We start from the raw sequence: 12,663 nt of genomic DNA on the forward strand, positions 1-12,663 counted from the left end.
AAGACCCTTAGCAAGCACTGGGAGCAGCCCCCAGGCTTTCAATACTGCCTTTCCCAGAGTGGCTGTGCCTTGATTTTTAGGTGATACATGGACAAGCTTTTTTTGTTTTTGTTGTTATAATTATGTTTTTATTTGATACTAGGAAACTCCTATAGCTAGCATATCAAATCTATGACTTCATACATTGTTTAGAATGCAGCAAAGAAAAGAGAGTTGATTTAAACAACTAGTAAGAAAATAATAGCACAAGCTGTACATAAATATGGCAAGCATTTTGCAAGTGATACACAAAAGACGACAGTTCTGGAAATTGAGGCTAAGAAGCATCAACAGGCCTGGTAGTCCCAGAGCCAGGGACCTGGCCTGCCCACCGTACCCCATCTGTGACCACCCTCTCAGGGAACCTCCAGCCCCATCCTTCCCCTACAGGGCTGCCCCTGGGCAGGGCTGGTGGTCCAGCCCACTGACCCCAGCCCAGCCCAGCCCAGCCCAGCTCTACATCTCCCTAGCCAAGCACCTCTGACCTGTATTCTTCTCAGCTCTGAGGATGTTTTCCCTGCAGAAAGAATGAGGCAGACTGCAGGAGTGGAGTCCCGGGAAGGTGTGTGTAATAGTAAGGGGAGGTTCTGAGGTTGCAAATAAAGGCCTTGGGGGAAATAAGGTTTGCTGAAGTCACTTAGCAATTTTGGACTGTGCGTGAAAGGATGGTCCAGAGGGGCCCTCGGAGGTCCCAGTGTTTCCTCTCCCTGCACCATGCTGCATGGGGAAGGAGGAGGTGGGTGGGGAGGTCCAGAAAAGCCCCCTAGGCTGCAGGCAGCAAGGTTGCGAAACGGGTCCCCAAGTCCAGCTGGCTAACTTCACTTTCCCTCCCTTTTTCCTGTGTGTGTGTGTGTGTGTTTAAAATCACCGAACGAAATGGGTAGTGATTCGTCTAGAGGGGAGGCAAGGAGGGCAGACCGCAGCCCCTCTGAGTCTATGATGAAGTGGCTCCCACTGCTGGAAGGGGAGCAGTCTCCCCACTGCGCTGGTGCTGGGTGCCCCCAGGCCTTCTCAGCCCCCCACCCGTGCCCGCAGAACACTTCCAGACTTTACATGTGAAAGCCACCCACCCCCTTGGCCTGTGACCCACAGGGTGTCAGATTATCTGGCCTTGGGCCCCTGGATCCTGGCACTTCTGCTTCCCATTCCTGCTCTGAGTTTCCCAATCTTTTACCAGCCCTTCATGCTCCTCCTCTCTCCCAGCCACAGCCAGCCTGCGTCTCCCGGCCCAGATCCAGCCCTGTCCTCTCCTCCCCCACTGTCTCCTTGAAGTTGCCTCTCCACCCAGCCTGCTCCCAGCTCTCCCCTCCCTGTTTTCAAGCAAAGGAAGTAACTTAAGCAAGAGAGACGTGTTTTAGAGCCCGGCAAGGATTTCTCAATAGTGGGAAGACCCTAAGATGGGCTGAGCAGAATCCAGGCAGCTCATCCCTGGGATCCAGAATGAAATGCCTCTGTGGAGGGAACCAGGCAGGGGAAGGGAGCAGGGCACGACCCCAGGCTGGAACCGAGCAGGGGCAGGAAGGGAGCCCAGGAGAAAGAGGCAATACGATGTGGCTAGGCTCTGGACTCGCTGGGGGAAGGAAGAACAGCTGAAGTCAGGACCTGGCAGGAAACTAGGAGCACGAGGCCATGTCATTCAGCAGTGTTGCTGCCAGGCCCGCAGTCTCCTTCCTACCTTCCAAGTCCCCCGACTCTTGATCATCCCTCCCCTCGAGTGAGATCCCTGAGTGGGATTACCAGTGGGACTGTCCCGAGGCCAGAGAAGGAGGATCCCGGCAGTAGATGGGAAGGGAAAAATGATGTGCTAGCTCTAGGACAACAGAGTGAGGACTCGATATTCAATAAATATTTGCTAGACGGATCAATACCTGTGTGTCAGGCACTGGGGACAGAGATGAAGGCAGCACCCTGACCTCACAATATTTGTAGCCAGGTGAACAGGCCGTGACAAAAGAAGCTCCGGAGGCCTGTGGAGCCTGTGATAGCGCAAGTGTCCTTCTGGGAGCCTGGGCCAGTCTTAGAGAGTAGTAGCGTTAGCCCACACTGCCCACCTGGGTCCACCTGTGGTCAAGAGGCCACGGCTCTGGCTGGAGGCACAGATGGCAAGTTGGTGGAGAAGGTGGGAAGGGATGGGGTTGGGTGAGAGAGGACGGTGGTACAAGCAGCAGCTCCTGTGCGTGGAGCGTTTAGGATGTGCCAGGCCCTGTGCTAGGTGCTGTTAGTGCACTATCCGATCTTACAGACAAGGAGACGGAGACTCAGAGACATTAAGTAACTTGCCGGTACCCCCACAGTTGGAAGGTGACAGAACCAGAGTTCAAAGCCAGGCTGTCTGTGCCTAGAGCCCAGCTGGCTCCCGGGCAGAGCAGAGTAACTGGAGGAGAGGTGGGGGAGGTCCCTGGAGCAAGGGCCAGAATCCAGTGTGTTCCCTGGGGATGTGGTTAAGGTGGAAGTGGGATCCTTCTTCCCCATCCAGGGACTTCGCTCCACATCCTATAGTCTTTGGGTGTGTAGATGTGTTGGGGGACATTTTCTCAGGGCATAATGGCCCCCTTCCTTCCCCAGATTTCTTTATTTTAGAGAAAGTGACTGGAATCCTGCAGCTGAAGCTGGAGTCTCCTTGGACATGGGGTGGGAGCCCATGTTGTGGGGAGAGCAGCCCCTATTTAGGGAAGTGCCTCCTGAGCAGTGAGTGGTGGAGAGCTGAGAGCCCCTGGAGCTGCAGGGAGCAGGGAGCGCAGAATGCTGAGCATGGGGGGCGGGGGGCGCACTCAGCGCTGACACATCCCAGGTCTATTCTGGGGCCTGGAACTGAAAGTCCCAGGTGGCTGTGGTTTCTCCTCTGGCTCCTGCATGCCCCACTCAGCTTCCTAGCCTCCCTCTTTATGCTGGAGTCCCCAGTTCCCCTGCCCCACCTCAAACTTCTCCCACAGCATCCTCCCTCCTGTGGGTTTGAGATTCTCCTGTCCTCAGGATTTGGGGCCTTTGGTCAGAGCCCCCTTATAGGTGCTTTGGGATGGGTCAGCCCTGAGCAGGCTGGGCCACATAAGGGACAGCTGCCCTCTGGGTCTGTGGACCCAGAACACTCAGGGCCTCTGGGCTGAAGCCCAGGATGCCACTTGAACCCCAATTCATAGGACAGAGGGGAGTGGCCCAGACACCACCTATGAGGGAGCCCTGAGGGGGAAGTTCCTCCTCCTACTTTGAGCCCATCTCTCTAGGCTGGCCTTGGAGTGGTGGCCAAGTGTGTGTGTGTGTGTGTGTGTGTGTGTGTGCGCGCGCGCGTGTGTGGTGGGACAAGCAGAGGAATCTGAACTTTAGGAGAGAGGAAAATAAAGTGGCGGAGGGAGTTGGATAACAAAGGATTTTTGCTTGCAACTAATAGTCTCCAGCTGCAAAAATACCAAAGGGGAGGCCAGGCAGGCTGGGGACTCCAGTTCTTGCCAACTCCTCACCGGCCTGCTGAGTGGGGCCCTGCCTGGCCTTTGGGGAGGTGGAGGGGAGACTGGCCAAGGGTAAATATCTGAGAGCAGGGATGAGCTCTCTGCTTTCCTTCCCGGAATTGGGAAGGAATCCAGGCCACATCCTGAGGCTGGGGGATGATTGTGGAGCTGCACCTGGGATGGGGCATCGGCTGTCTGCAGGTTTCCTCCGAGTTCCCTCCTGCCAAGGGAAGGGTGGATGGGGGAGCAGGGGCAGGGTGTTGCCAGCCCTGGGGCTGGGCAGTGACTCAGGGAAGCCTCAGGAAGCTGGAGAGAAGGACACAGCCACGCCAGCTGGTGCTGGGAAAACAGCTTTCACTGATGAAGTTCAGATACATGCCAGCAGCCCCCAGACCCCTGCCGTGCCCACTAAGTAAAGGGCACGCAGCCCTGTTTGACTTTCAGCCATACTGCTGGCTCCCTGGGGCTGAGGCAGGTCCCCTGCTTCGGGGCTTCGGTGCCCTTTGGAGTTGGCCCAGCGGCGTTCATTTTAATCTCTTTTCTCTGTGGTAGCAGTGTGTGGGGCAAAGAATTTGGTTGCCTTGCTCCTGCACTGGGCCGTTTTCCTACAGGGCCTGGAGCTCCGCAGGCTCCTCTGCCCCCTCTCTCTGACCTCGTTGGGATGGGACAGTGTTGGGGGCCCAGAGGAAAGAATGTCCAGGTGTGGGAATGCATGAGCACTTACAGGGGTGACACCTCATCCCTGTGACATCCTTCTCCAGTCATCTGGGGTTGGGGGTTAGCAGAGGGGACCTGAAGAAGAAACTAGTTTGATGAAGGCCTCAAACTGGCTCTTTCCCTTCCTCCCCCCGACCTTGGTCCTGTGACTGTGAGTCAGTGTCAGGGCCCAGCCAAGTTCCCCGGAAGCCACGTTCCTGTTCCCTTTGCCCCCACCCCCACCCCGCACCCACTGTTAGGAAATAGCCCCTGAGTCCTTGTGGAGAGGAGGGGGATGAGAGAGAGGTTGAGCAGAACATGATACCCGCAGCTATATGGGGCAGAATAATCCCCATGGGGTTGAGTGTGGTTAGTAGGGGGTAAGTTTCCGTCAAAAGCAGGTGGTCCAAAGATTTCTTTACCTATTGGGGAAATTGGTGGAGATGGAGTTCAAGGCAGGGGTCCCAGAAAGTCACTGCCTTAGGAATCTCCCAGTTTGCAAGAGACATCACCGCTGATGGTGGTAGTTGGAGGGGGCGGTGAGTGGATGGGAGCCAGTGTGTCTTGGAGAGGAGGGGCCCAGAGGAGGCCAGCAGGGGTCCATGTCCCCAGACTTCCTGCCTCCCAGACTTCTTGCCGCCTGGCCCTGCCCCGCCTTTCTTTGGCCCTTCTTGGCCTCTTCTCTCTCCTCCAGAGCCGTGGCGTAAACAGAGTATAGGCACCTGGTCTCCATCTTCTTCCCCAGCTCCCACCTTCTGAAGCCCCCTCTCTTTCTGAGCCATGCCTCAGTTTACCTTCAGGGTCCTTTCATGGCCCTCCTTCTAGCTTCTTCAGGGAGAGAGTCTATATCTTATGCCCCACTTCTTCTGGCCCTCCCAAGGACAAAAGGAAATTGAGCAATAGGGACATGGAAGAAACAGGGGAGTGGAGTGAGTAGAGGAAGTTTGGCCCATGTCACTCATTTCCAACCTTTTGCCACCACGGACGTTCCCTTTTTGATCTCTGTGGAGCCCATATTTTGAAATAATTTTCCCTCAAACTGGGTTTATTAATGTAAACCCAGCTTTTTCATTTTTAAAATTTACACAGTATGTACAGCTTCCAGTCAGTGCTTCTGGTAGCTTGAGATAACTAGACTTACCATATACAATTGACAAAAGTCCAGCCAAAAGCAAAAGTAAGTTAGTCTGGGTGCTCTTATCTCAAGTAAAAGAAAATTAAACAAAAAGTACTGGAATGAGCTAGTGGGCCTGTCCTCTCTACCTTTTGGTGCCCCAAGAAGATGGGCCCTGTTCAAGGATGGGCAAGAGTTGGGGAAACTGTCCATCAGTGTTTGCCCAAGGCCTCCCGTGTACCATGCTGAGCTCAGCGTGGGGAGTGGGCTGTGTGAGGATATTCTCTTTGGAGAGACCAGATTTGTGGAAAGATCGCCAAGAATACAAGGCAAAATGTGCCACTGCCGGTAACTCCCACAGGAGCTCAGGGAAGGGAGACAGCTGAAGCTAAATGGTGGAGGAGGACGTCCTGAGAAGGTGGGGTATCAGTGTGGGTTCTCACCAGCACGGGGTGGGTGTGTCTGTGGGAGGACCCACCCCACCCCATAATAGCTCTTTCATTCATGCTCTCCAGACGTGGAACAGATGGCCATCGACTGGCTGACAGGCAACTTCTACTTTGTGGATGACATCGATGATAGGATCTTTGTCTGCAACAGAAATGGAGACACGTGTGTCACTTTGCTAGACCTGGAACTCTACAACCCTAAGGGCATTGCACTGGACCCTGCCATGGGGTGAGAGTGGCAGGCAGGGGTCTGGGCCTGGAAGGCGGGAGGCAGAGGCTGTATTGGGAAGGAGAGTGCCCAATATCCAGACCCCATTTAACATGCATCTCCCCACAGGAAGGTGTTTTTCACTGACTATGGGCAGATCCCAAAGGTGGAGCGCTGTGACATGGATGGACAGAACCGCACCAAGCTGGTCGATAGCAAGATTGTGTTTCCTCATGGCATCACACTGGACCTGGTCAGCCGCCTCGTCTACTGGGCTGATGCCTACCTGGACTACATCGAGGTGGTGGACTACGAGGGCAAGGGCCGGCAGACCATCATCCAGGGCATCCTGGTGAGGGAGCCATTGTCTGAGGTCATTGTGGGGGAACCATTATTCAGGGCCTGCTGGTGAGGGGGAAGGCTTTTCAGGGGAAACGTTCTCCAGGCCTCCTGGTAAGAGGAGGACAATATGGGAGCACGGTTGTCCCAAGCCCTCTGTGGGACTGGGGGTGGGCATGAGCGCTTCAGAGAAAGGAGAGGATATGGCTTCTGCTTCTTAGAGACACCTTTCACTTCTTTTTTTCTCATTTGATCCTTACAATAATGACCCCTAGGAAATGAGCAGGGAGGTGGTTCAGTTCTCTTTTGGTAGTTGTAAAAAGCAGGGTTCAAAGAGGCTAAGTGATTTGCCTGAGCTAATAAAGCGGGCAATAGTACTGGGACCTAGTCTAGAACCTTGCTGCCTCAGAGTGGCACCTCCATTCTGGGATAATTAGGGTGCCCAACCATCCCAGTTTGCCCAGGACTGTCCTGATTGTAGCCCTGAAAGTCCCATGAACCAGCAAGCCCCTTAGTCTCGGGCAGACTAGGACAGTTGGCCACCCTAGATAAGCTACGTGGTTGGTCAGGCTGTTACAGGGCTTGCTTGGGGCAAGTGTGTCCTCTCAACACTCTCAAAGCTGGTGGCTGGAGTGAGGCTAAGAATGTTCTCTGTGGACAGAGTTTAGGGCCCAACTCTATTTCAGGCTAAAATCATTAAGGCGTCTACTGTGCACCTAATTCTGTGAGGGACATAGTTCCTGCCCCCAAGGGGTCTGAGTATAGTGGGTGGGCTAAGTCCACAAATCACCACACCGGACACTGAATAACAGGGTGTCACCGGAGAGACAAAGGGTAGAAGGAGAGAACATCTCTGGCTAAAAGATTGCAGTTCTTCAAAGAGTGGCTCTATGAAGGGTGAGTGGGATCTTGGAGTACAAAAAGTCTCAAGAACAGGACAGTCCGGCCAGAGGAGACAGGTGTAAAGCAGAGAGTTAAAAAACCAGTAGGATGACTTTGGGAATGCAGGTGCTGAAGTTTGGATGGAAGCAGTGGGATGGAAGGACCCTCTTCTCATCTTGTGCTGACCATCCCTGCCTGCCCGTCTCAGATCGAGCATCTGTACGGCCTGACCGTGTTTGAGAATTACCTCTACGCCACCAACTCGGACAATGCCAATGCCCAGCAGAAGACGAGCGTGATCCGTGTGAACCGCTTTAACAGCACCGAGTACCAGGTCGTCACCCGTGTGGACAAGGGTGGTGCCCTCCACGTCTACCACCAGCGGCGCCAGCCCCGAGGTGAGCGGGGCTCCACGTCCCCTCCAAAGCTGGCTTTCCCTCGGGATCACAGCCCCTCCATGGGCCCTCCTGTGGGGCCCCCTGATTCTTTCACCATCCACCCTGGGCAACCTGCCCTGGCCCCTCAGTTTCCCCTGCCAGCCCCTTTCTACCCCTTCAGCCTCTACATCCCACTCCCACGGAGCCTATTCTGCACCCCCAGGTCCCTTGCCAGTCTAGAGCACGAGCATCTGGCTGTGGGCAGCTCCCTCCCCTGACCACCAAAGCCCCCACCTGGGAGAGTCTGCAGGCTGTGTTCAGTGGGGCAGAGGAATTCCAGTCCTGTGGCTTCCGAATCCTAAAATGGGAGCATGGGCACCAAGACCACAGCAGTAGGGGTGTGGTCAAGGCCTGGGCACAGGTCTCTCAGGGTCCTGACAGCTCTCTACCTGCCCCCAGTGAGGAGCCATGCCTGTGAGAATGACCAGTACGGGAAGCCAGGTGGCTGCTCGGACATCTGCCTGCTGGCCAACAGCCACAAGGCGAGGACCTGCCGCTGCCGCTCCGGGTTCAGCCTGGGCAGTGACGGGAAGTCATGCAAGAGTGAGTAGCAGGGAAGGGCGCATGTGCCACTGGGATGGGGCAGGAGGGTATCCTCACATGTACCCCATAGCCCGGCTGCTTCTGCTGAGATGCAGAGAGATGAAGGAAATTACTCCAAGTGTCATTGCTAGTGAGGGGCAGAGATAGGACTTGAACCCACATCCTAGAAAAGTGCTATTCCCACTACCCGACGGTGGGTTCCACAGAAGACTGTAAACTGGTTCATTCATTCATGCAGCAAGTATCTAGGGAGCGCTCACTGCATGTTTGGGACTGTTTTGGAGGTGAAGATTAAGCAGTGAACAAGACAGATGTCCTTGACCTCATGGAGCTTATAGTGCAGTAGGGAAAACAGACAAACAAAATGACTTTAGGTGCAGATAGGTTTTATGAAGACAATAAAGCAGAGAATAGAGTTAGTGATGACAGTGAGGGGTGCTCTGAGGATGTGGCATTTGAGCCGAGCTCTCTGTGAAGTGAGGAAGCCAACCAGGTGACCACCTGGGGGAAGAGCATTCTGGCAGAGGGGCGGGACAGTGCAAAGGCCCTAGGGCTACGTGGGCTTGGAGCACCCTGAGGCCAGCGGGGACAAGAGGCCGCAGGGCAGACAAGGAGAGAGAGGTTGGATTTTATTCTAACTGGGATGAGAAGCTCATGGTGACTTTTGAGAAAGGAAGTGATGTGCCTGGATTCCCGTTAATGTAGAGATCACACTGCTGCTGGGTAGAGGATGGATAGTACGGAAGTGGCTAGGAGGCTATTACAGTGGGATGGGCAAGAACTGATGTGGTTTAGACTAGGACAGTAACAGAGGAAGTGGTCAAAAGTGATCAGACTCCAACATATTTTGAAGGTACTGCTTTTAGGCCATAAATTTCACTGCTGAGCAGTGGGCAAGTAACCGAAAACCTGCTACCCTTCCCCCATTTCCCACCATTGGAGTATGTAGGTCAAGCCCCCAGGGCACTGTGGCCCAGGACCCAGTGCTGTAGGTGTTAGTGTGTGTGTGGTCTGTCCATCGGACCCAGAGCCCCACCTCTCCTACATCTCCTGACCCAGTACAGCCGGGCCATTGCAGCCCCTAGGGCCGTGGCCCCAAGGTGGGGTGATGGTCATGTGCACGTGTCTGACTTTGTGCCCTGGCTTGTGCCTGCTCTAGAGCCGGAGCATGAGCTGTTCCTCGTGTATGGCAAGGGCCGGCCAGGCATCATCCGGGGCATGGATATGGGGGCCAAGGTCCAAGACGAGCACATGATCCCCATTGAGAACCTCATGAACCCCCGAGCCCTGGACTTCCACGCTGAGACTGGCTTCATCTACTTTGCCGACACCACCAGCTACCTCATTGGCCGCCAGAAGATTGATGGCACTGAGCGGGAAACCATCCTGAAAGACGGTAAGGGCCTCTAGAGTGGGAGGCCTCGGGGTAGGACTCCTAGGGATGTGGCCCACTGGGTGGGAAGGGGTCTGGGGCCTAGGCATCTCTTTCTCGGTGCCGTCTCAGCATGGACAGTCCCCTGCTGACTGGCTGGCTGGGCTGGTTGGCATGGAGATGAGGGGATAGACAGATTGACCCCTGCGTGACCCCCTTCTTGGCTGAGCCGAAAAGAGGCAGGAGGATGGATGGGTTAGGCAATGTGGGCCGTCCTTGCCAGCCCTTGGGAAAACTCAGGGTCTCTCTGCCATTGGCTCAGAGCCCTGGAGCTGCATGCAGCACGCGGCCGGGAGAGGATTCAGGCCTTGAACCAGGGCCGGGCCTGCCAGATCGGAACAGGGCCCACCCAAACAAGTGTGCACACTCAAGGTCTATACAACTAGACCTTACGGCTGTCAAAAACTGCATGTCACGTGTCCTGACAAAATTATGTTTTGTGGATTGAATCCAGGTTTTTCCCTCTGGACTGCGCAGGCAGGTCCACGGTGCATTGTCTTCCGAATATCTGCAAGGAGGATCCTGAGCTCTATGAGTTCTGCCCCAAACCTGCACTTGGGCCCCGGGTCTAGGTCTCCTCCCTGGTCAATCCAGCTGATGCCAGTTACCACCTTTGCCCTGTCCCCACACCCCCCACTGCAGCCCAGAGAACCTCAGCAGTCAGCAATCACATCATAAGACTTTAGGGAAATCAAAAGTAACTCCTCATCAGGAAAAGATTGGGGTTCCCTATATCAGGGAACTGCTATTTAAAGGACACTTGAGATGAAGCCTTTGGCTAAGTGAAAAATCACTTCCTAATTTATTCATTTTGTTAATTCAGGATTTTTAGGTCTAGAACATGACATCACACTTGTGCCCAGAGCCACGTGCACGTCGCTTCAGGTCTCCGCTCACACACGGGCCAGACGTGCCCTTACACGAGAGCCAGCACCAGCCACGTAGTTTACCGGCTGCCATATGCAGTTTTGAGAGACTGTGCCTCGGCACAGATGTGGAGACACAGTGGCCTTCCCTGCTCCTTCTTCCAGCTTCCTGTCCCCATCCCCACCCTCCCACCAAGGGCATCAGAGGCTCCTGTGCTCCCACCTAGACCAGGCTGCTCAAGGGTGCACGCACCCTGCGGGGTTGGAGGCAGCAGTTTTGAGCTTCCTCTGAGGTTCTCCGTCATGGGCCCTCCACCCCGCAGGCATCCACAACGTGGAGGGTGTGGCTGTGGACTGGATGGGGGACAACCTGTACTGGACGGATGATGGGCCCAAGAAGACCATCAGCGTGGCCAGGCTGGAGAAAGCTGCTCAGACCCGCAAGACCTTAATAGAGGGCAAAATGACACACCCCCGGGCCATTGTGGTGGATCCACTCAATGGGTGAGTCCTCCCTGGGAGGAGGCAGGGAGTATGTGGGCCTTGGAGAACTGGGGGATGAGATAGAGAGGCATCTGCAGAGGGCAGCTGAGGTGGGGCACAACAGGACTCAGAGGCTGAAAGGGGAGGAGGTGTCCCCGTCTTCAGGGCAACAGGATTGATGCCTTAAACACATAAAGAGAAATCTGTTGCCGTGACTCCCAGCTCAGAGTCTTCACCGGCTCCCCTGACCCATGTTCTCATCAGGCCTGCACATCCCCATGGGGTCTGCTTGGGGCTTGTGTGACCTCGGCTGCACCTCAACTTCCCACACTTGGAAGTTGTTCTGTCCCCACCTCTGCCCCCAGCCCAGACCCTGCCTCTGGGCTTTTACTCTTGGAGTTCCTCTGTGCGGAGCTCCCAAACATTTGCATTCGGGTCCTTGCCTGCATGGGGTCTCAGAGAGGCCTTCCCCATCACCCCTACCTGTCCCCATCACTCTCCTCCTCCTCCCCCTGTTTCTTTTCCTTCCTGGCTTTTGTCACTGTCCCATGTGACCTTCTTGATTGACTTATTTCTTGTGGGATGAGAGCTCCATGGCAGCAGGGACCTTTGGTGACTTGGTGTCCACTGTGTCCCTGAGTGCCAAAACTGTGCCCAGCTTATAGTAGGAACTCAACAAATATTTGTTGAATAGAGGAATCAATGAATGAGTGAAATGTGTGGTTGAGGAATGAGCAGGGCAGGAAGACTCCTGTGAGGGGCTCTGGGACAGGACCCAAGGATGAGGATCACAGGGGAGGCTGTGGATGACAGGGGTGGCCCACGTGGTGCTGACCAGTCACTGCCCACAGGTGGATGTACTGGACAGACTGGGAGGAAGACCCTAAGGACAGTCGGCGAGGGCGGCTGGAGAGGGCCTGGATGGATGGCTCACACCGAGACATCTTTGTCACCTCCAAGACAGTGCTTTGGCCCAATGGGCTAAGCCTGGACATCCCAGCTGGGCGCCTCTACTGGGTGGACGCCTTCTATGACCGCATCGAGACCATACTGCTCAATGGCACAGACCGGAAGGTGGGCAGACGTGTGCCTGTGTGTGTTGCTAGGCCACATTTGTGTGTGCATGAGGCTCCGTGTGAGTATGTGGGTATCTGTGTGTGTGCTTCATGTGTGTTTACCTGTGTGTCTATATATGTGTCCATTTGTGTGCTTGTGTGTCTTATGTATTACGTTGTTTGTCTGAGGATTGCCTCTATTAGTGTGTGTCTGTGTCTGTCCGTGTCTGTGGGCTGGACCGCCCACACGCACGTCTCTGTACTCGCATCACATGCACCTCTGCATGTGTACACTCATACATACATAGCACGCTCTGGTGTGTGTCTGTGCAAGTGTGAGATGCCTGGGGACGGCATGACGTATGCCTGTTCGCTTGGGTGGTTATGTGCCTCGTGAGTCGTGCGCACGTCTGAGTGTGGGGACCAAGCCCTCTCCTGGTGTATAAGGCCCTTCATGATATGGCCTCTGACTCCCTCTGTGGTCTCGTTTCTCCCCTGCTCCCCGCATCCCAACACTCTTTGAACAAGCAACGCTAGACGGCTTGTAATTCCTAGCACGTAGCATAGAGCATCTGCCCTCTGTGCCATTGTTCGGGCAGTTCTCCCTGCCTGGAACGTCCATCCCAGCTCCTCTTGCCCTGGCAAACAACCAGGGGCCACCTTCTCTGGGATGCTGT

At 55.0% G+C, this 12,663-nt stretch overlaps 1 protein-coding gene across 1 annotated transcript in view; it reads left to right on the forward strand.

Moving 5' to 3' along the window:
* Positions 1 to 12,663, forward strand: part of LRP1 (LDL receptor related protein 1) — a 76,823-nt gene that overhangs the window by 18,101 nt on the left and 46,059 nt on the right. The window contains exons 7-13 of the mRNA XM_069491744.1: positions 5,808 to 5,970; positions 6,079 to 6,301; positions 7,379 to 7,568; positions 8,007 to 8,150; positions 9,310 to 9,546; positions 10,772 to 10,952; positions 11,783 to 12,005. Of these exons, the coding sequence (XP_069347845.1) occupies positions 5,808 to 5,970; positions 6,079 to 6,301; positions 7,379 to 7,568; positions 8,007 to 8,150; positions 9,310 to 9,546; positions 10,772 to 10,952; positions 11,783 to 12,005 (1,361 nt within the window). The remainder of the gene's footprint in view (positions 1 to 5,807; positions 5,971 to 6,078; positions 6,302 to 7,378; positions 7,569 to 8,006; positions 8,151 to 9,309; positions 9,547 to 10,771; positions 10,953 to 11,782; positions 12,006 to 12,663) is intronic.

The sequence above is a fragment of the Eulemur rufifrons genome, chromosome 16 (assembly GCF_041146395.1).
Source record: "Eulemur rufifrons isolate Redbay chromosome 16, OSU_ERuf_1, whole genome shotgun sequence".
Lineage (NCBI taxonomy): Eukaryota > Metazoa > Chordata > Mammalia > Primates > Lemuridae > Eulemur > Eulemur rufifrons.